This window comes from Pagrus major, chromosome 22, assembly GCF_040436345.1.
Source record: "Pagrus major chromosome 22, Pma_NU_1.0".
NCBI lineage: Eukaryota > Metazoa > Chordata > Actinopteri > Spariformes > Sparidae > Pagrus > Pagrus major.
Window position 1 is genome coordinate 16,907,630 of NC_133236.1, and position 24,926 is coordinate 16,932,555.

At 38.4% G+C, this 24,926-nt stretch overlaps 2 protein-coding genes across 2 annotated transcripts; one reads left to right on the plus strand and one right to left on the minus strand.

The window, feature by feature from the left end:
• Positions 1-12,236: 12,236 nt before the first annotated feature.
• Positions 12,237-13,736, minus strand: LOC141017579 (delayed-rectifier potassium channel regulatory subunit KCNS3-like). Its single transcript, XM_073492276.1, has one exon. The coding sequence runs from the start codon at positions 13,734-13,736 to the stop codon at positions 12,237-12,239; it is 1,500 nt and encodes a 499-aa protein (XP_073348377.1).
• A 2,513-nt stretch (positions 13,737-16,249) lies between these two features.
• Positions 16,250-24,577, plus strand: LOC141017578 (uncharacterized). The gene is made up of 21 exons (XM_073492275.1): positions 16,250-16,351; positions 16,433-16,491; positions 16,593-16,679; positions 16,758-16,879; positions 16,973-17,116; positions 17,266-17,364; positions 18,917-19,087; positions 19,440-19,542; positions 19,838-20,058; positions 20,914-21,070; positions 21,152-21,363; positions 21,453-21,567; positions 21,707-21,900; positions 21,984-22,098; positions 22,191-22,360; positions 22,437-22,531; positions 23,288-23,418; positions 23,669-23,858; positions 24,036-24,177; positions 24,274-24,370; positions 24,466-24,577. Exons 1-21 carry the CDS (start codon positions 16,329-16,331, stop codon positions 24,534-24,536), a joined length of 2,718 nt encoding a protein of 905 aa, XP_073348376.1. The 5' UTR covers positions 16,250-16,328; the 3' UTR covers positions 24,537-24,577.
• Positions 24,578-24,926: the final 349 nt, after the last annotated feature.

Here is a 24,926-nt window from a genome sequence, read left to right on the forward strand (position 1 = left end):
GTGCTCATAGTTGGGGCAATTTAACAAACTGTATAAACATGGACATATCACGTTATAAGGTTTTTAAGGAAAATGTCATACATGAATGTACAGCCTTGATTCCAAAAAACGCTGTGCAAAACATAAATAAAAACAGAACACAATAATTTGCAAATCCTTTTCAACCTATGTTCAGCTGAACACCGTACAAAGACTAAATCTAATTTTCAAACTGATCAGCTTTACAGTTAAAATATAAATTTAATATTTATTTTCCTTTATGCTCTCCATCGCCTCCTGAGGGACACATCTGGCTCTTTCATCCACTGTGCTCACCAGCTCGTTGCTAACTTTACCATGTATGGAAACAACACAGTAAGAAAGAACCAAAACAGTGTTGTGAACTATAAAACCGAAACAACAAGCTGAAAGATGCTAAAATGCTCCATAAAGCTGAGCCAGAAGTGACCATATTTGGACGAGAAGGTGGAACTGTGGTAACGCCAGCCGTGGTAGCAACTCAATCACAAGCCCTAAAGCATATCCAGCTTTATCTCCTTTTTTACTCTAAATGTGACCATAATTTACTAAGTTGACTTAATGCCGTATTGAAGAAGACTTGAAAATACTGATTGAGACCATAAACTCATAAGGAAACTGATCACTTAGGTAAAAAATCCAGTGAAAAGTAGGGTAATTTTCTCATAAGCTTACACACAATCAGACCTGTTTTTTGAAACCAATGGAGTCGCCTTCTGCAGGCTATTAGAAAGAATGCAGGTTTAGGGTACTTCTGCATTAGCTTTACTTTTCACTCCACCTTTCATATTGTCTATGGTTTGTCACTATGAATTTACTGCTTTTTGTGGGGAGACATTTGAATACATTTAATATCTTTGGGATTTGGAGTGTTGTTTGGACAAGACATGACATTTGAAGAGTCGCCTCAGAGTCTGAGAAACTGGGATGGACATAAAAATAATCAACAGATTAATTGATAACAGAAGTATGATTAACTGCAGTGTTTGCATTTATTGGAAGTGTGTTCAGCACATGCAGCTATATGAGGTCCGTGTCAGAGTGGTGCTTTGCAGAACATGCTGTGTTTTCGTCCTTGCGTCTTTCACTGGCCCATCCCTCCTCTGTTCAATCCTCTCTCTCCTCTCCTCCCTTCTTCTGATTCATTAGCAGAACTCGGAGCCCTCCTGCCCTCTTTTACTGCCTCCATTAAATCCTTGCTCTCTCCATTGCAACTCTCCATGGATAGCGAGTGCGTCAGTTCATCATCCAAGCTAAGAGCCGTAGCAGTGTACGCTACATTTTTCATCCTCTCCACTTTGTCTTTACTTAGGCCCGGCCCAGCCCAGCTTAGCTCGGCTTTTTGTCACTTTGAAACACATTAATGAAATGTAAATTTAATTCATATAATGCTTGTGAGCCTGTGATTAACAGTTGCAGAGCTACGGTACGTCTCTTTTAACAAGTGTATCTTTCCTTGTACTTACCACAGAGAAAAACAGGAAAAAATTATTTAATCATATTATTTATAAATACAAACTGTCTAACTACAGCTAATATAACACACCATAAACATCAGTTGAGAAGGAGTAAATTTGCATTATTACCCAATTCATTTCGACTGTTGGGAGTGACAAATGGTGGGAAATCCTTGTGCCCAGAGACGAATCCAAACTTGCAAGTAGATATCTAAAATGATGCACAACACATATAAAACATTACGCATCACATGTTTATGATCTGATTTTAATACCAGGAAGTGGAGGGGACGGTGGAGTAGTTACAGGCAAGAAGGCTGTCAGTCAGTGACCACAGTTCAGGTCTGCGTTTCAACATTTATCAGTGAAACCACTGACAATTTCCAGCTGCGTTTGTTGCAACAAAAAACAGATATTTCTAACGGCAAGTTGGGACATCTCTAGCTTTGTTTGTGGCAACAAAAGTGGGTGTTTTTAACAAGACTGGGGGATATCTCCAGCCATATCTGTGGTGACAAAAGAGGTATTCAAGCAAATAAATACAATCGAATATTTAACCTAAGAAACTTAAGGTTGCAACATAAATGAATATAAAATATCTGTGGTTTACAGAAATGTACATTACGAACATTTATTCTGGCAATTGGGTTGAAGGAAAACAAAAGGGGAAACTGTTAAATATCACTTATAACTACTACCCACAGTTTTAAATGACAAGTGCTTTTGTAAATCTGAGAACTATAGTTTCTCCTTACTGCTTATATACAGGGATGCTTTAAGCTCTGCAGCAACCTTGCAGTGTTTAAGCATTAACCTCACGTAACCTGTCAAGACAAACAGGAACTGAATCCTTCTCCAAAAACAAATACCCAGAGGAGGTGATGCTGCTGTGAGTGCTGAACTGGAGTTGTGTTGAGAGCAGAGGACTGAGGTCAGGTTATGTAGAGCCCCGAAACCCCCTCTGAGATGGATACCAGGCTACACATGGGACACTGGATTATCTGCTTATTTCTGCCCTAATAATTGCTGAGGATTGAGTGTAACGGTGGACAACAGACATGGCCACAGAGGGTAATTGAAATGCTTCAGTCTTCTCTTGTTCTTAATTGGATGAGTCACACTGCAGTGTCCAAGGTGAGGTGAAGGTGAGTTAGACCCTAGATGAATTTTTTGTTGTTGTTTTTATTGTCAGAAAGGGACAATCATGATATTTTTCACTACTAAATATAGTTTGGTTTTAGTTTTTTTTTAGTGGTTTACGCAAAGTAAATCCATAGAATACAAATTAATATAAAGATAAGAAACAAAAATGAAAATAAAAGGTGCTTGAAGTGGCTTGATCAGAGCAGTCCCGTTTTTCTAAATTCTGTTTATTCATTTTCAATATTAACAAAACATAACCCACATGATGTACTATAACATAACATGATGTACAATAACATAACACAACACAACATAACATAACATAACATAAAATACAATAAAATAACATCATGATAATTAACATAACATAACATGATAAAACATAACATAACATAACATAACGTAACATAACAAGATGTAAATTAACATAACATAATATGATGAAACATAACATAACATGGTGTGACATGATATAACATGACATGACACGACATAATATAACATAACATAACATGTAAATCAACATTATCATGTAATGTTAATAATATGATGAAACATAACATAACATGGTGTGACATAATAAACCATAACACAACACAACATAACATACCATGTAAATTAACATAATCATGTTATGTTAATAATATGATGAAACATAACATAACATGGTGTGACATAACATAACATAACATGGTGTGACATAATATAACATAACACAACACAACATAACATAACATGTAAATTAACATAATCATGTTATGTTAATATGATGAAACATAACATAACATGGTGTGACATAACATAACATAACATAGTGTGACATAATATAACATGGTGTGACATAATATAACATAACACAACACAACATAACGTACATTAACATAATCATGTTATGTTAATAATATGATGAAACATAACATAACATGGTGTGACATGATATAACAACATGACATGACACGACATGACATAATATAACATAACATGTAAATTAACATAATCATGTTATGTAACATAACATGATGAAACATAACATAACATGTGTGACATAACATAACATAACATGGTGTGACATAATATAACATAACACAACACAACATAACATAACATGGTGTGACATAACATAACATGGTGTGACATAATATAACTTAACACAACACAACATAACATAACATGTAAATTAAAATAATCATGTTATGTTAATAATATGATGAAACATAACATAACATGGTGTGACATAATAAACCATAACACAACACAACATAACATACCATGTAAATTAACATAATCATGTTATGTTAATAATATGATGAAACATAACATAACATGGTGTGACATAATAAACCATAACACAACACAACATAACATAACATGTAAATTAACATAATCATGTTATGTTAATATGATGAAACATAACATAACATGGTGTGACATAACATAACATAACATAACATAGTGTGACATAACATAACATGGTGTGACATAATATAACATAACACAACATAACATAACATGTACATTAACATAATCATGTTATGTTAATAATATGATGAAACATAATATAACATGGTGTGACATAATATAACAACATAACATAACATGTAAATCAACATTATCATGTTATGTTAATAACATGATGAAACATAACAACATGGTGTGACAACATAACATAACATGATGAAACATAACATAACATAACATGGTGTGACATAATATCACAACATAACGTAAATTAACATAATCATGTTATGTTAATAATATGATGAAACATAACATAACATGGTGTGCCATGATATAACAACATGACATGACACGTGACACGACATAATATAACATAACATGTAAATTAACATAATCATGTTATGTTAATAATATGATGAAACATAACATAACATGGTGTGACATAACATAACATAACATGGTGTGACATAACATAACATAACATGGTGTGACATAACATAACATGGTGTGACATAATATAACATAACACAACATAACATAACATGTACATTAACATAATCATGTTATGTTAATAATATGATGAAACATAACATAACATGGTGTGACATGATATAACAACATGACATGACACGACATGACATAATATAACATAACATAACATGTAAATTAACATAATCATGTTATGTAACATAACATGATGAAACATTACAACATGGTGTGACAACATAACATAACACAACATAACATAACATGATTAAACATAACATAATATGGTGTGACATAATATCACAACATAACATAAATTAACATACCATGTAAATTAACATAATCATATTATGTTAATAATATGATGAAACATAACATAACATGTGTGACATAACATAACATAACATGGTGTGACATAATATAACATAACACAACACAACATTACATAACATGGTGTGACATAACATAACATGGTGTGACATAATATAACTTAACACAACACAACATAACATAACATGTAAATTAAAATAATCATGTTATGTTAATAATATGATGAAACATAACATAACATGGTGTGACATAATAAACCATAACACAACACAACATAACATACCATGTAAATTAACATAATCATGTTATGTTAATAATATGATGAAACATAACATAACATGGTGTGACATAATAAACCATAACACAACACAACATAACATAACATGTAAATTAACATAATCATGTTATGTTAATATGATGAAACATAACATAACATGGTGTGACATAACATAACATAGTGTGACATAATAAACATGGTGTGACATAATATAACATAACACAACATAACATAACATGTACATTAACATAATCATGTTATGTTAATAATATGATGAAACATAATATAACATGGTGTGACATAATATAACAACATAACATAACATGTAAATCAACATTATCATGTTATGTTAATAACATGATGAAACATAACAACATGGTGTGACAACATAACATAACATGATGAAACATAACATAACATAACATGGTGTGACATAATATCACAACATAACGTAAATTAACATAATCATGTTATGTTAATAATATGATGAAACATAACATAACATGGTGTGCCATGATATAACAACATGACATGACACGTGACACGACATAATATAACATAACATGTAAATTAACATAATCATGTTATGTTAATAATATGATGAAACATAACATAACATGGTGTGACATAACATAACATAACATGGTGTGACATAACATAACATGGTGTGACATAATATAACATAACACAACATAACATAACATGTACATTAACATAATCATGTTATGTTAATAATATGATGAAACATAACATAACATGGTGTGACATAACATAACTACGGAAGCCCTAAAGGGCCATGCATTCATACATTTTATTTCCTCCGTTTTCCCGTTATAACGAGTTAATTTCATTTGTTTTCTCGAGATCTCGAGTTATTATCTCGAAATAACAACAGCCGTTTTCCCGAGATAACGGGATAATTAATTCGAGATCTCGATATAATGACTGTGATATGGTAGGCCCGGGACCTCGTAGCTGGTCAGCTACGTAGTTAACGACGACATCAGGCTCACCTAGATTGCGCTGCCGATATAGCTGAAGCCTTGCTAACCGTCTTTTTAGATTACGCACACTATGTGTATATTATCTGTAATAGCAAGAAATAATTCTATTTCAGCCTGTGTCAGGCCTTGATTGAACAGATATGTGACGCGGTGATCGATATGCTCCTGCTCCTACACTGAATGATGTTTCCTGCAATGATTTAATATACTACAGTATCGTTTTGTTTTCTCAAGATCTCAAATTAATTATATCGTTATCTCGGGAAAACAAAGTTTCGTTATCTCGAGATCTCGAGAAAATTATCCCGTTATCTCGGGAAACCGGCAGTTGTTGTTTCGAGATAATAACTCGAGATCGGAGGAAATAAAATGTATGAATGCATGGCCATTTAGGGCTTCTGTACATAACATAACATGGTGTGACATAATATAACATAACACAACACAACATAACATAACATGTAAATTAACATAAACATGTTATGTTAATAATATGATGAAACATAACATAACATGGTGTAACATAATATAACAACATAATATAACAACATAATATAACAACATAACATAACATGTAAATTAACATAATCATGTTATGTTAATAACATGATGAAACATAACATAACATGGTGTGACTACATAACATAACATACCATAACATAACATGATGAAACATAACATAACATGTAAATTAACATAATCATGTTATGTCAATATGATAAAACATAATATAACATGGTGTGACATAACATAACATAACATAACATAACATAACATGGTGTGACATAATATAACATAACACAACATAACATAACATGTAAATTAACATAATTATGTTATGTCAATATGATGAAACATAATATAACATGGTGTGACATAACATAACATAACATAACATGGTGTGACATAATATAACATAACACAACATAACATAACATGTAAATTAACATAATCATGTTATGTCAATATGATGAAACATAATATAACATGGTGTGACATAACATAACATAACATGGTGTGACATAATATAACATAACACAACATAACATAACATGTAAATTAACATAATCATGTTATGTTAATAATATAATGAAACATAACATAACATTGTGTGACATAACATAACATGATGAAACATAACATAACATTACATGATGAAACATAATATAACATGATATAACAACATGACATAACATAACATAACATAACACAACATTACATAACATAATGTAATATAACGTTACATAACATGGTGTGACATAACATAACACAATATGACATAGTGTGACAATAAATAAATAAATACTGTGGTGTTGTATCAAAGACAAATGTTCATTGGTTTGTAATAAAGAAATTCTGAATCTGAGATGAAGATTAGTGGGCAGGTTAAAGGACCACTACCTTAATACATGGCTTGTGCACTGTGAATAAATATGAAAAGGCTCATATTTCCAACTGAATTACAGTAGATTTATGTGGTGCCCAGCCAAAAACTCAACCTGCGTCAAAGTGATAAATAATAATGGACATGCACAATAACAATGTCCATCTAGCCTCACTGTGATGAACCTGCATGAGGGGAAAAACAGGATCCATATATAAACAAAGTGGTTTCTTTGTTATATCTGAAACCACCAAGCTCCTGGTAAAGGCTGACTGAAAGTGGTCTGACTGTACTCTGTGGTTAGCAGTACCATGTAATGACTCTGATCAAAACATTAAAATACAGAAGCTAATGGAAATATTAAAACCCTCAGCTCGGGTCTTGAAATTCTTATTCAGGAAAACAAGTATACCTCCACTTGTCCGGCTAATTAACATTTTACAAATGCAGAGACATTATTGTGTTTTCTTTGGCGAGTTGGGTCATTATCTTGCCAATTGCTAAATCATGAGCAGCTATACGAACCACCACTTCCCCCTCAGGTAACAATACATTTTGATAATTGGTCATTCACTTGCTAATGAAGCTAGAGTCAGTGAAAGCTACTTTCAATATAGCAATTTACTAAATTGGGTTCAACATAAGATGTACTTACATACTTAAGAAATGTTGCTTAAAAGCAGTTTTGAGAAATGGCCAGTTTGACATGTTCAAAAAATGTACTAAAATGATAAACAGATATACGTAAGAAGTTTGTTTGCTGTTATTTATATTATACTACTTTATGAAATTCTGTGTTTTTATTTCCTGAATCTCCATTACATTAATGAAGGGTTGAAGTTTAAATTGGTGGGTGGTGAACTGGCTCCAGCAGAATTGCACACAACATGAAACTCCCCTTTTGCCTTTTGCACATTCATCACTGCAGTGACCTTTTCCTTTTGTGTGAGGTGGAGGGATAAATGCCTCCATGGACCCTGAGGCTTTATGTAATAGGCTATGCAAGTTCATTCTCTTACCTGAAAACAAATGTCAGATTTTCAAGGTAAGATTTATGCTTTTTCCTCAAAAACTTGCACACATGGATTAGTGTGAGAGCCTGCCATGTTTCAGCTCTCTCCATCCATCCCTCTGCGGTGACTTTTGTTTAACGTCCACCAGACTCTGCCGAAGTATCCCCTCCTGTCAACACTGCAAGCTGAGAAACATCAGTGTCTCAATTCTGCACACAAACAGTTCACTTCAAATCAACATCAAAGTTCTGACCAGTGATCGTGAATATAAATCTCAAAGAGAAAAGAAGGAAGCTTAAAAAAATGTATTGATTTGTTTTTACTTCCCACACATGAAACTGACCACAGTGTTTCTGACAGGAATTCGATTATTCAGTGACACCTTTTATCCTGGTGGTTTAATGCTCCACTGCATCCAATCAGCTTGGATTAAGACTTTATCTGTACCAGCAGATGTATCTTGGTATGCAACTGCACACCAGCCTTCATGTAATATAGGTTGTTTTTTCATTTAAAGGGAAAAAAAGCCGAAAAAAAGCCGAAGTTTGAATCACTGACATTTGTGCTGACACACTCACCGTGACCTTTACAGGTAATTGGCTTTTTGTCCCCTTTACATCAACAACACGCTAACCAATGTCATTCATGTCCTGTATAACAGACACTGCGTGATTCAGTATAACAATGTATATCTTGTTGAAGAGACACATAAACCTAAATCCACTTTTTAAGTTATTAGCTTTATCACACTTTCTATTGATCCTGGTTCCATTTTGTAGTGTTTATTACATAACAACAACATAGACTTTTTTCCTCTCTCCAGGGAAAATCTAGTAATTCTGTCCACTTGTTTGGAACATACTGTTATACTGTTCACTTATTATGTTTACACTAAGTTAACTTATTATTGCCTTTTTCTGACACAGTTTGGTTAGGTTGAGGCAACAATGATACTTGGTTAGGTTTAGGCATCAAAGATACTTGGTCAGGTTTAGGCATAGAAAGGCATTATTAAACTTTCATGTCAATAAAGCCCCTTTGAATTTGAATTTGAATTTTTTTTTAAAAAACTTGTTTTTAGACAATTCTCACTTGTTCCATTTGCAGATTTTCTTACTTTTTACAAACATGATAATTGTGATTGTGATAAATGATTTTTCTTTTACAATGCCCATACAAGACACTAAAAATAAGAAAGAAGAAGCCTTTATAGGTCTTCAATAGATCAGCCGTGATCTAGTCAAGTTGTTTTTATCAGGAAGACTCTAAAAACTTTAATTCAATTCATCTCGTAAAAATACCAAACTTTTTGGAAGTCAAATGAGAGACACCCGCTGCTGTCGGATATTATGGTATAAAGATACACATCCTGTCATAAGTTCAATAAGTGAATGTATTTTTGCTGACAAAGCATTGACATCCACTTCCCTCAGTAGAAACCATGCCCAAAGCCATGCAGCTAAGAATAATGGTGAGGAACAGGAAACTATCATTATCTGTTGACAACTGTGCTGGAACGTCATCTGCGACTCCTGCAATGGATTCCTCAAAGACTGAAATCACCGTTCACACACACACACGCATTGAATACAGATTTGCCCTAAGAGTGATTGAACTCTGGTGATTAGATATCAATACTTCAAAACGTTCCTCTTTGTTTTTACCTCACATACTGTAACAGCATCAGTCAAAGTGTCAGTATAGCAGCAGTAATGCTCATTATATGCATCGATTATAATTTCATAGCAGCCATAGTTCATTTTTACACTTTTGTTTACACGTTATTGCCAATAATCCAGCCATGCCAGTATTCCCTCATTACCTCCCCTTATTTTGTTGTTGCTGTGGTTCACAACATTTCTGACTTGTGAGCCCTTAAAATAAAGCAAACACTCCGACCCCTCATTAAAGGGTATAGTCTTAGTTTCGGCGTGGGTTATGAGCAGTTCAACTAAAGAGTCATTTTTCTATGGTTCTTTAATGTTGTGTTTTTCTAAAATGTCATTGCATTTTCCAAAATGTTGTTTTCTAAAATGTTTTTGTGTTTTCTAAAATGTTGTGTTTTCTGAAATGTTGTTGTGTTTTGACCCTCTGGGCCACCGTAATTTTCTTTTCCAGATGACAAAATTTGAAGACTTTCCAGAAAGGTTGAAGTTAGCAGTATTTTCTCACAAAAAAGAAAGATTACAGAAAAACCGCACAAATAAACATAATATTCATAGAAGACAATTTCTTATCCCTGTTTTCATACAGTATCCCCTCAAGTTTTTTCTTTTTGATACGCCGCTCTAAAATCAATGCTTGTCTGTTCCAATACTCTGTTTGTCTTTACAATAAATGGCAGCTGACAAAGGCAAAAATACAAAGTGTGGATTAAGCATTATGCTAATATACTTCACCTGATACAGGAAGCCAAGTAATCGAAACTCATCTACTGGGTACAGTAATGGGCTAATGTGTTTACGTTAGACTGCAGTTAGTCTTCAAACAACCTCCCTAACTCCAAACTGACACCCATTTATTTTAAACTAAAGATTAAAGGTTTAAAGTAACTAAAGATTAAAAACCCTCTGCACTTTAGTTCCAATGTGAAAATAAATGCTTCAAGTGACATTTTGGAGTGTTTAGCTCTGAGAGCCGATGCTTCTGGTCAACACCTTCGAGCCCCCTGGAGTGGGAAGATCTTTTACATCGCTCGCTAAAGTAGGACAGCAGCTCATCCAAGTGGCAATGATAGGAGGGGACAGCAAATCAATACTTCCAGGAACAGAAAAGAAATAGAGAAAGTTTCCTCGACAGTTTAAGTGCATTTCACCACTGAAGAAACCACATTGTTGATGATTTTCATCTAGATTCTTAGACTCCAGGAGGTGTTGCATCGCAGTCTTTCGGACATATGGCCATAAATAAATGAACCTGAGCTGAAAACCCTTATGTGAATGAGTGAGTAGTACACTTTCCTGTATGCCGTGTCACAAATGAGAGGCATATTTCTTCTGATTCACTGAGTTTTATTTCATGTCAACATGAGTTACCCAGCAGGAGTCACCAAGCATGCCAAAACAAAAAAGTAATCACAGTAATCTGGCATATCAGTGCTTTTCCACAGTGTTCTGAGAGAGTTGTGCAGCCTCTCTTTATCAGCATCGATAATATTGCATAATTCTACACAACTATTTACATTACTCTCTCTCAAAATGCATCCATTGTTGTTCATGCAGACTGTGTAACATCAGTCAATTAATAGATCTATAATACCATTTCTAAACATCAAACATTGTTGTTGACATTCTAGACTTTTGCCTCCATCTGAACTTTCAGCAAGCAGACGAATCAATACAGGGCATTACTTTGAAAAACATTAACATTATGGCCTCCTACATGCATCATTGCAGTTTTCTCGAGCAGAAAATGGGCTCTCAAACCTCTGAGCAAGGTTCAGATAATTCCCTTTAGATTTCCTGGTTTTAAGCAACGCTGTATATTTAACAGGCTGTTCCCTTGTAGGTAAAAAAAGAAGTTCATGGCCACGATATTTCTCTGTCAAATTGCAGGAGGAAGACAGTGCAGGGAGGCAGAGTCAGTGGTGGAGCGCTCTGCCCTGAGAGGCACGGAGTAAATTTCAGTCGCAAAGGGGAGCGACACTCAGTGAAATGGCAAGAAATCTCATTTTGCTGCCCCATTTTCACAGGTGTCATTATCATACACCTCTATGTCCTGGAGACTGGAGGCATCTGTGTCGTCCCCTGCGCTGCTCTCACTGTTCCTGAAGGCGAAAGCTCCTATAAAGGGGTAAACACTCTCTGTGAACAGGTCTCTGATGTTATAATAAGGGAGTTCTGGGTCTTGTCTCTCAGGTTTTGTGATAGCCTGTCCCTCCATGGCTTTGTTTCTTTGATAATACTTTGAAAACTTATTGAAGATGATGGTGATGGGCAGAGCCACCACTAACAGCCCACAGATGATACACAAGGTGGCCACTATCTTCCCCGCCAACGTCACAGGATAAGTGTCGCCGTAACCGACGGTGGTCATGGTGATTGTTGCCCACCACCACCCCCAAGGGATAGTCCCCAAAACTGTGTCATCCTCCTCCTTCTCTGCAAAGTAGATGAGGGCGGAAAAGATGGATATCCCCACGGAGAGGAAAAGAAGGAGCAGGCCCACCTCATGGTAGCTGTGGCGGACGGTGGCACCCAGCGCTCGCAGCCCGATGGAGTGACGTGCAAGTTTGAGGATTCGGAGAACCCTCATGAGGCGCAGAACCTGCACCACCTTCCCTACATTTTCTAAGTCCTCGCTCTCCTCTGCGCTCACCTCGTCGGCTGTTTCCAGAGCTAGAGTGGCGTAGTATGGCAAAATTGAGGCAACATCGATGATGTTCAAGGGGTTTCCGAGGAACTTCCTGCGAGAGGGCGCAACAATCAGCCTGATGATGAACTCGGCAGAGAAGCAAGCGATGCAGATCTCTTCCAGGATGGCGAGGACAGGGTCCTCGATGGGTCTGTCATTGTCGTCCACCTGCTGAAATTCAGGCATGCTGTGGACGCACATGGCAACGATAGAGGTCAACACCAGGCTGAGGGAGGCCACGGCAATGATCTTTGAGCCTCTGGAGTGACCTGGATCCTCCAGTCGGAGCCAAACGTAGCTCCTCACCTCTGCACACCAGGCGCCTTTAAACTTGGCAAGGTCCTTATCGAGAGCAGAGAGCTCCTCGAAGGAAGAGTCGAAGCTCGGCTGCTGCTGGTCGTCACTCCTGATGTCCCAGTCTCTGTCCTCGATGTAGTCCTTCCTCTCGTGGTACCAGTTGTTACAGCAGGAACTCAGGTGGAGCTCCTGGATGCCCCAGTACTCGATCTCCTGGCTGAAGGAGAAGACGCACAGCTCCTCCATCATGTGGATACGCCCCGTGCGGTAGAAGTTGAGCACGCAGAGGAAAACCCGGGGATTCCTGTCGAAGTAGTACTCCTTCTCGGCCGGGCTGTAGTCGTCGCACAGCTCCAGGATCGCCGCCTCACTTCGGCAGTGCAGCAGACGAGCCAGGCGTGTGTGAGGGAAGCGGAGCAGCGTGTCCGGATCCACTTCATGTCGCACACCTCCCACGTTGAGGTGGACCTGGTCCTCCTCATTCCCCTGCTGGTGTAGGATTTGCCCATACCCCATGGTCCTGATGACACATGAAACATTACAATAAAGAATGAAGTCATTCACTTTTATAGATTTTTTTTATGACAAGAAAAGGCTCCATAAGCATATATAGTCAGGACTGTAAGTGGTACATTTATGTGGAGAGATGTCCACTATTTGTAGTGCACATTAGTCCTCTGAAGGAAAAAAAAAATCAATACAGCACACACAGGAAATGGCTTGAGCTGGAGTGAGTGGAGAGGCGTGAGGTACTGTCACTTCTTGGAGGGCTCAAGTAGAGGATTATCAGCAGGAGAATCAAATTACAGAGCGGACTAGACTAACTCAGAGGAAATGAGAGGCAACAAGTTGAAACTGAGCCCACACATCATTTCAAGCAATCATTAAAGCCTGCGAAAGACTGTTTCCTGCATGAACTGTATGTCCTAATATTTACTCTCCCTTGAAAATCAGAGGAAAATCAACATCTAACGTTTCCCCCGCACCAAACCTCATTTGCAATTAAGTAAATTATTTTTAATTGGACTCAAACTGAATAGAAAACGTAAGGCTTTCACGTACCTGTACTTGGAACCTTTCTTTCCATGAAAATAACTTTTATCCGGCTGGTTTAGTTTTCACATTGTGGTGTAAAGGCGCTCACAGCAGGTCGGAGGAGGGAGAAGTGCGCTGCTGCAGCTTCACGGACGGGACAAGAGGAGCTGGAGGCGGGACAGCGGCACGGCGGCAGTTTATTCCCTTATACAGGGAGCAGGGAGGGGCGAGAGAGGAGGAGAGGAGAGGGGAGGGAGAGTCGGAGACGGCATAGATGTAGGAAGAAATAACTGTGATATATGACATGGTCGTTTTGTAGCGCATTTTATTAATTATGTCACGTTTCGCGTAAAAGGAAGCTGTAGTTCTGTTTTGATATTGAATCCAATCTTCAGTTTATTTTAGTAAGAAGTGCACCTGCAGTAATTTAACACAGATTTATTTCTTTGTTTACATTGGCACTTGGTTTGTATGTTTGTGAACCTGCTGCAGCCAAATCCAGCTGACCTCAGCCTGTCTGCACCTGGAGGGAGTAAAGTAAGTAAAATCACACTGACATTTCAGTCCGCTGTGGCGAGCTGCCAAACCAGGCAGTAACACTGTATTTGGCAGCAAAGGGGAAATGCAACATACCTTTATAGTGGGAACAGATTAGGAGAGTGAAAACATCATCAGTATCTCCAAGATGTGCTGCTTGTAACATAAAACAACACCTCCTTGCAGGGTGTTGTTGGACTTTCTCTGTCCTGCTCCCTGAAAATGAATTTGCCATTTAAAATCTCACTGTCTCCTGAGGGTAAGCACATGTTTGCGGACCTTTTCAGCACATGGTTTGTGAATAAAAGTTGCATCCAGACTCAAAGGTTCACTGCTTGTCAATTGGTGTATTTTCGGTAATGTGGTGACTTGCACATTTGTTAAAAATGCTTTAAATTTGCACCATTTAAAGGGGCACTATGCAGGTTTTGGAGAAGAAATCCAAACTCAGATTTTCAATATTTACTATATTAATGAGGTAATGATACAAACTCATAAATATTTATTTTTTCCATAACTGAATAAACAAGCTGTTCTCAGAGGAAATTAAGGTCCCCAGAACACTGTTTGAAGCTAGAAAGATGGCAGGGTCCGCCACATATAAACAAAGTAAAACAGTATGAAACTGTGTTGTCCTTTTAGTTCAGTTTGTTTATTCAGTTTATTCAGTCATGAAAATGAAAAAAGTTTGTTTATTTAGTTTTTTAACATAATGTCATTATTTCTCCTCTGATTAAACTTTCTCCCCCAAAACTACATATTGCACCTTTAAGTACAATGTCAACTGAAGCAGGTCCAGATCTTGTGGCCCTGAATCATTGAAGTCATTTATCAAGAAAAAATACCAAACATGACCTCCCTCCAGCTGTTCAGGTGTCAGGACATGCTGATTTGTAGTAGCTCATATAAACAGCAAGTTTTGAGGCAGAACAGGTTAATTCAGCCTGTTTATTCAGTTACAGAAAAATATTATTATTATCTCATTAATATTGTAAATATAACAATTCTGAGTTAACATAGTGCCCCTTTAAACCTAACCAGAGCATAAGCACAGGGTTGTCACGACATAAAATTGTAAAAATGAAACATACATTTTCAACATACATCTCTGGTTTGCACAACCTTTTTTACTTAATTTAAAACGTAAGGATACGTACTTAAAACATCCTTTATTCCACAGGTCATTTTCATTCTACACACCAATAGTTTATAATCGATAAAAACATTTTCTAATTAACTATTTTGAAGAAAGCTGATTTATTTCTGCTCATCTGCATATAGATGAGCTGTGGCTGATCATGATAAAATCAATTTCTTTAAATTTAAGTCAACAAGGCCAATCCACTTCTTTGCATGTGTGTGTTGAGTCTCCGTTCAGGCCAGATTACAAGACACTGGTCCACACTAATTATCCCCATCAGGCTGTAATAGGATCCACCTGTGTGAGCAGGAACCTCTCCTCAACCTGCAGCGTTAACGCACACCACACTCTTCATTAAAACCTGTGAAAAACAAGGACTGGCCACCTTTCGTGCCATGGGTCATTTAATTGGATTGGGGTTTGTACTTTTGTTTTTGATCCATTGTTTTCAATCAAAATGTTTTTCTTGCTACTTTGAAAATGATTGAATCTCTTGCAGGTGGTTTGTTCTCCTGATAGCAGTTTTAAACATAGAGGCTCAAAAGAAACCCTCAATAAGTACGTTTTTTTTTGGGGGGGGGGGGGTTTGGTCAATTTTAGATGTTATTTTCCCTAAATGTCATCACTTCAACTGTATCATTTTAAATGTTTGATCGCAGACATCCGCTCAAAATGCCTGGGGAACGTCATGCGTGTGGATGTTGGTCCACTTGGAGGAAATCTTCTCGAAGTTGCTGTTGTCGCCAGTAAGTTGACATTTTGAAAATGTTCTGCCCCTCTCTCATTTTTCCTCTCTTAACTGTCCTCTTTTCGCCTCTCCTCAGACAACTCTGCCATCCCTCTCACACCGAGTTTAGCCTCTCAGTGTGGTTTCAGTATGAAGACAGACCAGCTGGGGAACACCATGATTTATGCCTCCCTTCAAAACTGCTTTGCTCAAAATGTGGTAACGACACTGGAGATATCATTTGGTAGTGCAGCACCAAATGTGTTTTTTAATGTGGTCATCATTTTGAGTCTTATTTCTGTGTGTTTGCAGGAAGATAAGGTGTTCACAACAACATTAAATCTCCGCCTGCACGGGAACCGGATGGTTGAAGACGAGCTGTACCAGGTGGCTGAAACCTGCCACTACACTTCCTGGGCTTCCAGGGAAATCGTCTGTGGCCGCAGCTACATGGAGGCAAGTGAATCTAACAGGACTCTCAGGGGTCATGATGCAGTCTATATGATAAGTGGCTTTATTTCCCCTATGAGCATCAGGGCTGCCTCATTTGATGTCAGTGGGGAGAGGAGAGATTGATTATCACTTATGAGTGGCCTCATTTCTAGGTGTCCGTGAAAAGGGCAGCTCCAGATGATTATGCCTTGCCTGAACATCCCATCCCAGGGGCTGAGCCAAAGTTTGGTGGTCCTCGACGAGCTGCTGAGGTTTGATGAGCCTATTTGCTCTTTTCTTAATATTCTTACATCTTTTTCTGTCTATTTGGGTGTCTGCTAGAAAATGTCATGCTTTAATGTTTTTAAAAAACGCATTTTTCTAGTGCTGTCCATCTCTGCAGCCCCTCTGCTCACGCTCTGTTTTAGTGCCTGTCTCTTTAACGCCCAGGCCTACTCTGATTGGTCAGCTCTCACAGGTCTGAACAGGCATTCCTCACCATGTTTCCGCCTCAATTCTGCCGATGTTTTTGCAACCACGGCTGTGCTGAGGACATGTATAGTTGGGCCATCACAACAGCTTCTAATTTGCCAATTTTGTGCCTCCTCTCTCCTCCCTCCTTCCACATGTAACTCAGAAATTAATCTCTGCGTGACGTATTGAAGGATGTCTCAATTCCTAAAATGCACTAAGAGGAGGGAGGAGAGGGAGGCTTGCCAAAGGAGCAATGAGCCATGACGGACAGTTGTCTCCTTGCAGAAATTGTTTGGCACCCATCACAAAAATCAGACGGGAGCACGCATTGACAAATGTTCCTTTTCATAAGTTGTATTAGTAATTTAAGATGATCAAACTTTGTCCTTAACTGTTCATCTGTTCAAACCACATTTCTTAAATTAAATTTCATCTTTATTACTCAGTTGTCACATTATGCTACAATACGACTTGAATTCAAGTCAATTTTATTTATAAAGCCCACGATCACATTGCCTCAGTGGGCTTTACAATCTGTACAGTGAAGGATATCCCCTGTTCTTAGACATTCAAATTAAAAGTAAATCAAGTTGTCATGACAGATGATCAAAATACTGCTGTAACAAAAGAATGGACAGCTGCTGCAACTGCTAAACTTCATATTTTTCATTGCTTTAAAATAAAGGTCCGACGCACAGACATCTCATTTCGTTAAATGCCTGTTAATATATAAAATTAACTATTTTAAATGGCACATTTTTTAATAATGGTCTACAAAGTGCTTTGACAAACAAGTAAAAGCAAGACAATATTCCAGAGTAAACACTCGACAGTCAAGCCAAACACAAAGAAGCCCAGTGTAAGGTGAGTTAAAACAAAAAGACAATGAGTCATTACAAGTAAGAGGAATAAAAGCCATAAAACGGGCAAAATCCCAGAAAGAGGAAAAAGTGATGCAAAAATGGAGATAATAAAATCAATAATGGACAATAAAGACGACACCACATCAGAGGAATTGAGAACAGATAAATGGAGGAAGCGCAGTAAAACGAATAAAGGATAATAAATAGAATAACAATAAACAAATGAACGGCAAAGGCTGGTTAGAAAAAGACATCACATGAGAGGAATTAAAAACAGAAATGGACTAAGAGCAGTAAAAAAGGATGAAGTCAGTTTTAAAGGGTGACGAGTTACTGTTGCCTCGACTTGTCTGTCTCTTCCTTGCCTCCTGCTTGAATCTCTTATGAGCGACTAAAACATGAGAGAAAAGTGTTGAGGATATACAAACTGAGAAGAGGGAATAGTCTCTGAATCTTTAATGACTTCACTTTGCAATCGTTTTTTCAGAAACCGCCCGTAGACGCAGGATTCAGAATCACAACACTGGTGTTCTTCACTCCTGTGGAGAAGGTGATGAAGGTGGCTGAGGCCCAGAGGAGTGGTTATGGGATTGCAAACACCGCTACAAGACTGCTTCTGAGAAGTCCACATGCTTCACCTGAGATGTACACCCAGAATGTGAGTGTGCCGCTGTTCTCTACATTTCAAACAAGCCTGACGTGATATCTCACCCCTCCAGGCAGCCGCTGGTTAAATTACTCGCAGCCCATTAGATAACTCACTTCTTGCTTACACTTGCAGCCAGTAAACTATTGAATTTGGATCAAATAATGTAATCAAAGTGCCTCTAAATTGATTATTTTGTCTGAAATCCAATTGGCACAGTTAAATCCATTGGTAAGCTACTTTCATTTTATTTACTTCCCCCATTACGTTGAATTACCCACATCCTGAGGAACTGAACTATCTTTGCTTCCAGCTGTATGCATCAATACATTTATACGCAATGTTATGTATCTCCGCTCCACAGGTAGCAGGGGTGCCCATGACGGTGCTAAAAACCTCAATAATATTTGAGAAGAAGTGGCTGGCGACTCAAATCGATGCAGCAGCTGCTTGTCCGTCACTGGAGGGTAAGGAGCATGTTTGGAGGCAGGGTTGTAGCCACGACTGAGGTCATGTCTGGAGTATTTACCCTGGGAATTTGTTTTTTTTTTTTTTGGCAACTGGGAAGGAGTTCAGTCAACAGTCAATCTATAGAGTTGTATGTTTAGACTTAATATATTCAGATTTGACCACTGAGGTTGATCCTGGCAGTGTGGACTCATGACTTCAGTATCTAACATTTTGGCTATGGCCCTTTTTTATACTATAGATAAATGTTTCCATGTTTTCTTTCCCTTTCTACCTGCTGTCATTTGTGTACAGGTAGCGTTTCCTTCACCCCAAACACAATCAGCTGGTTCCTGCCGATGCACATCGACCCTCTGATTTCCTCCGGCCAGTTCAGGCTGTTGGAGGTGCACATGGGCGTCGACGGTCAGCGGCTCGACCCTGCTGAGATGGCTGCCAGGGGATACACGTTGTCTGTCAATGACATGCACATCGTGGTTGAAATTCCTGTCGGGGCTGTCGGTGGCTACTTTAAGGTCAGTGGCACTGAGATTAGAACGATTTCTCCTCCTGATTTCTAGCCTCCATGATACCTTGCGTGAATTATGGTGTGTCTTGTCACTTAACCAGAACCAGGACGCTAATCCTTTTCTTGGCGCGATTGGTACTGCGTATCATTCATTCATGAAGACCTAGGTTAGCGACTTTATCGAGTGAACAGTGCAGGCCCGCTGCACAGCAACTGATTCGTAAGCTATAAACTTGCATCCACCCTGTCCTGTTGGTTTAGACGATCAACTATGATACAATTATCAGTTTAACTTAAACTGGTTACACACACGCACAGCTGTTGACAAAGTTGTTAGTGCTGCAGCTTGATTCCCTGTCTTAACGAGCACTGTCAATATTTTCCCCCGATGTGTCACCCATAAGAGTCCCCCAGAAAAACCACAGTGACCTCCCAGGAAACTTGTGGATATATGAATCGATGAGGATTGTGTCATGCAAACAACTAATCCACCGCCTGCATGGGTTTACAAGATATCATACATTTATATAAGCCAGACATGCACATACATTTTGAAAAAATACTACAAAGTCGAAAAACAAGATTTTCTACAAGTCGCTGATTGTAAAGCACTTTGTTTTTAAAAAAGGTGCCATTTACATGTATAATATAGCACCTTTTTTAAAAACAAAGTTGTTAGATAATTATAGGAAGTTCAGTTCAAAAGTTTGAATATTCTTGAATTCGACTTTAGTATCGAGCAAGAATAACAGGTCAGTAACGACTCGGGATCTTTGGCTTTAGATATGCATACAGTCTTTAAAATGTGGGTTTGATGATGCCATTAAAGGAAGGCCTTACTGAGGATATTTTAATTTTGCAGAGTCATGTTCAGGATGATCATTACTACACTTATTATGCCATTGAGCCGATGCTTGAGGTTCTATGGACTGAAGAAACGACTCATGAGGACACAAGATACAAAGTCCTCCTCCCCATCACGACGCCTTTACTGTCTCGACCTCCGCAAGTCATCGACAGTGAGTCTTATTTTTACACTCTGTGCTTTTTTTAAATGAATATTACAAGCTGCCTTCATTCCTCTTTATTTCGCCCCACAGACACGGTTCCAGAGGAGCGGATATTTAAAGTGCTGCTTGGGCCTTTCGGCGCCGATGTGGCACTGATGAACATTACCTTCCCCTCTGAGGTTTTGTCCGTGGCAGACTGCAATGTCAGAGGCTTTAACGTGCTGGAGCACATGTCCCCGAACAGCAGCACCAAGGTCTTTACACTTGACGTGCCTTTCACGGACCGTGTTGTACTACAAATGGTGAGCTTCACTCTCAACTGGGGAAATTGAATGTTATGTTTTTGTTTTTTAGATGTTTGCTTCTAATCTCCGTCTATATTTCCCAACAGAGAGAAATGGGGGTAACGGTCTACTCTCTTCACCTGACTGTTGGCTTGCTGGTCCTGCCGGAGTTTGCTCCATTTTCTCACACTGCGTATCTGGAAACTAAATTAATGGACGTTGGTATGTAAACATGGAAATGGGCAATCATCCATATTAATCTTGCGGTCATGTAACTGACACACAAAAGGGCAAAATGAAATGGGCTGGAAACGAGTAGCTAAATTTCTTTCTTTCAAATCTGGTTTCTTCCTCTTTGCAGTTCCTCCCTCTGTCTCTGGTGGCTGCGACTATCAGGCCTTCCATGTCCTTGTGAAATACGGGACCTTTAACTTTCAGACCGTAGTGGGAAAACAGATGTTGACCCCAGTTCTGGCTCGGCAGTACGGCTTCATGGAGAACGGAACACACTCAAGTTTTGCGGTGCCGTTTACAGCCCCAGATGTTGTGTTTGAGGTACGATCGGGATCAATTTTTCTTCACCCGAGTGATAAACGTTCAGGAACATTGCTGTAAGAGTTTGTCCTCCTCCTCTGCAGGCTGTTCAGGGGTCATCCATCAGGAGCAGACTCGACGTGGTTCTGAGGAATCCGGAAACCAATAAAAATATCAAAGAGTTCTCTGTGGCTTGCACTTTCTACTCAACCCTGACTGGTTTGTTTTGAGAAAATAAATGTTTTCTTTTTTTTTATATCTGACGATACACCAAATGCATGCTAATGTCTGATCCTCATCTTTGATTTCAGAGTGTTTTCCTAATGGCACAATGACGGCTCTGGCTGTAAAACTAGAGTCTGTTCCCAGTTTGAACCCCAGTCAGCTCACCCTCAGAGACCCCACCTGCGGTCCCTCCTACAGCGACGACCGCTACGCCTATTTCGTCTTCACTGGGAGCTCCTGCGGGACGACCAGAAAGGTGTAAAAAGTTATTTTCCTGATACAGATATTGAAGTTTGACCTGTAAAATAAGCTTTCCTCTCTTATTCCCTCAGTTTTTGCAAAATATGATGCTGTACGAAAATGAAATCTCTCTGCCAGACGAACTTGAGATGAGAAGGGAATCAAAGACAGACGAGCCGGAGTACGAGTGAGTGATTTCAACACGTAGAACTGAAATGATAAGTCGATCATCAGAAGATGAAATGATCATCAAAACAGTTGCCGATTAAAGGGTTACCCCACCAATTTTACACATCAGAGTGTGTGTACAGGTCTTGGGGAGAACTACAGCATATGTGAAAGAAGTAGTTAAAAAATATTTTGTGGCTCCAGAGGAAGCTGCATGTAATCTAATGAACTGCAGTGGCTAAATTGCATTGTGGGTAATATAGGCACCAGGTTTTAAAAAGGAAGACTAGGAAGAATAAAAAAAAAAGATCCCTGGCTCTGCTGTTTTTGTTTTGTTTTTGTTGTTTTTTTTTTTGTTTATAAGCTTAAACATACAGCCTACATTACCCACAATGCAATTTAGCCCCTGGGTGACATCATTGGAGGCAGTGTATCAGATTACATACATCCTCTGGAGCCACAAAATGCTTAGTACTACCGCTTTTTCACATATGCAGTAGTACTCTGAGACCTGTAAACACACTTTAATGTGAAAAAACTCCTGGAGCAAAAATATCAAACACTCCCTTGTAGCAGCTTCTCTAATGTGGGCATTTGCTGCTTTTCTTGGCACAACCACAAAGAAATTCATTTCAGACATTTCCTACTCAACTATAAATTGGGGGGGGGGGGGGGGGACTATATGCAGAGTCATTTATTATAAATAATTATTTGCAGCCCTTAAAGCACATTTTGTTTCCTAAGTCTTCTCTCATGGGTTGTTCCTTTTCTTCAGGTTAAAGGTTTCTTGTTATTACGACATCAACAAAACCCACGCTGTGGCCTTCCACCCCAGACCTCGCAGGAGTGAACCGTACGCTGAAAATGCAAGAGGCGAGCTGCAAGTCACAATGAGACTTGCTTTGGGTAAGAAGTTCTGAACGCATTGTAGTCTCTCACATTATTTCAACATTTATTTCCCAACGATGGGAATCATTTTCATCTCCCATATTTTACAATGCTTCTTGCTACATTCACAAGAATGACAAGTGGGACAATCATGGCAATGTACTTTCAAGTTAAATTCAGTCGCTTATCTGTATTTTACACCTGAAAGTTGTGTGAAGACCTTCCATGCATCAATTCAGCTCAACAAGCCCCGTCTCTCTTCACTTAGACTCCTCCTACAGCGCGTTTCACAGCATTGACGATGAGCCCATCGCAAAGTACCTACAACAGCCGCTGTATTTCGAGGTGGAACTGATGAGGTCGACAAACCCCCAAGTGTCCCTGGAGCTGGAGAACTGCTGGGCAACGCTCAATGACGACAGGACAACCCAACCCAGATGGAACCTCCTCATTAATGGGTAACTTCTTTATCTTGGCCTACTGGGACGTCATGGGCATCAGTCTACTCCCTCATAATGGACAGGGTGACCAATGAGGCATGAGCAGGAGAAAACGTCCAATCTGGTGGATGAGATGAGAATTTGGCCAACAGGTGTCAGAGGTTTAACCTTTTTTTTCCTTTTGTTTCCTTTCAGCTGTGTGAACCCAGTGGACCCGGACCAGGTGATCTTCCATCCTGTTTGGACTGATGACAGAGTTCAGTATCCTTCTCACTTCAAGAGATTTGAAGTCCGCATGTTTGCTTTCGCTGAAGACCAAGATAACTTGAGTCGACAGGTAATTTCAGCTATAAGAATACTCTTCTCACTTCAGATTTGAAAACTAATGTACAAAGCTGTAAATGTCAGTAATACTCAAATGTATTTCCTCTAGCTGTTTGTCCACTGTGACGTGGTGATCTGCGATGCCAAGAATCCACTGGGTGGAGTTTGTAATGGGCAGTGTTCAAACCAGGAAAACAGGATAAAAGGTACGACATGTCATTCTGTCTGGAGAAACAAATGTTGTTGTTTTTTTTTTGTTTTTTTTAATGGCTAGGCTAAGATTTGTCTGCTCTCCCCACAGGTCAAAGACGAGCGGTTTCAGACGGCCAGAGTTTCAAACATGTATCATCAGGACCCATATTTGTAAATTAACCACAAAATAAAAAAGGAATAAATGTGAATTTTTTTAACAATTCGGTTGCATTATTTTCTTGATGGATCTAAATTGTGCTTAGATGTTGTTTCTCCAACTGTGTTTGTTTTCTGTTAAGCATTTTAGTTGAGAGCTCATCTTACTTTTAAAAAAGTATTGGCTGGAGAAGGGCATGTCTGACTGAGCATTATTAACTAGGGCTGTCACAACATCTGATTTTCATCATAATAATAATAATAATAATAATAATAATAATAATAATAATAATAATAAAAATCTTTCTGCCAAATTACCCTCAGTAAGAGTATAGGGAGGTGGAGAGTATTTTGCACAAGGTTGAACAATTTCACTGGATTATTCAGACGATGTTAGTCGTATCAATATTTTTT

Bases quoted from the DNA above. Each gene is read 5' to 3' on its own strand.
- LOC141017578 (XM_073492275.1), top strand. From the start codon at position 16,329: ATGGGTCATTTAATTGGATTGGG. The intron at 16,492-16,592 runs GTACGTTTTTTT...GTTTGATCGCAG, and splicing joins TCAAAAGAAACCCTCAATAA to ACATCCGCTCAAAATGCCTG. The intron at 24,178-24,273 runs GTAATTTCAGCT...TATTTCCTCTAG, and splicing joins AAGATAACTTGAGTCGACAG to CTGTTTGTCCACTGTGACGT.
- LOC141017579 (XM_073492276.1), bottom strand. From the start codon at position 13,736: ATGGGGTATGGGCAAATCCTACACCAGCAGGGGAATGAGGAGGACCAG.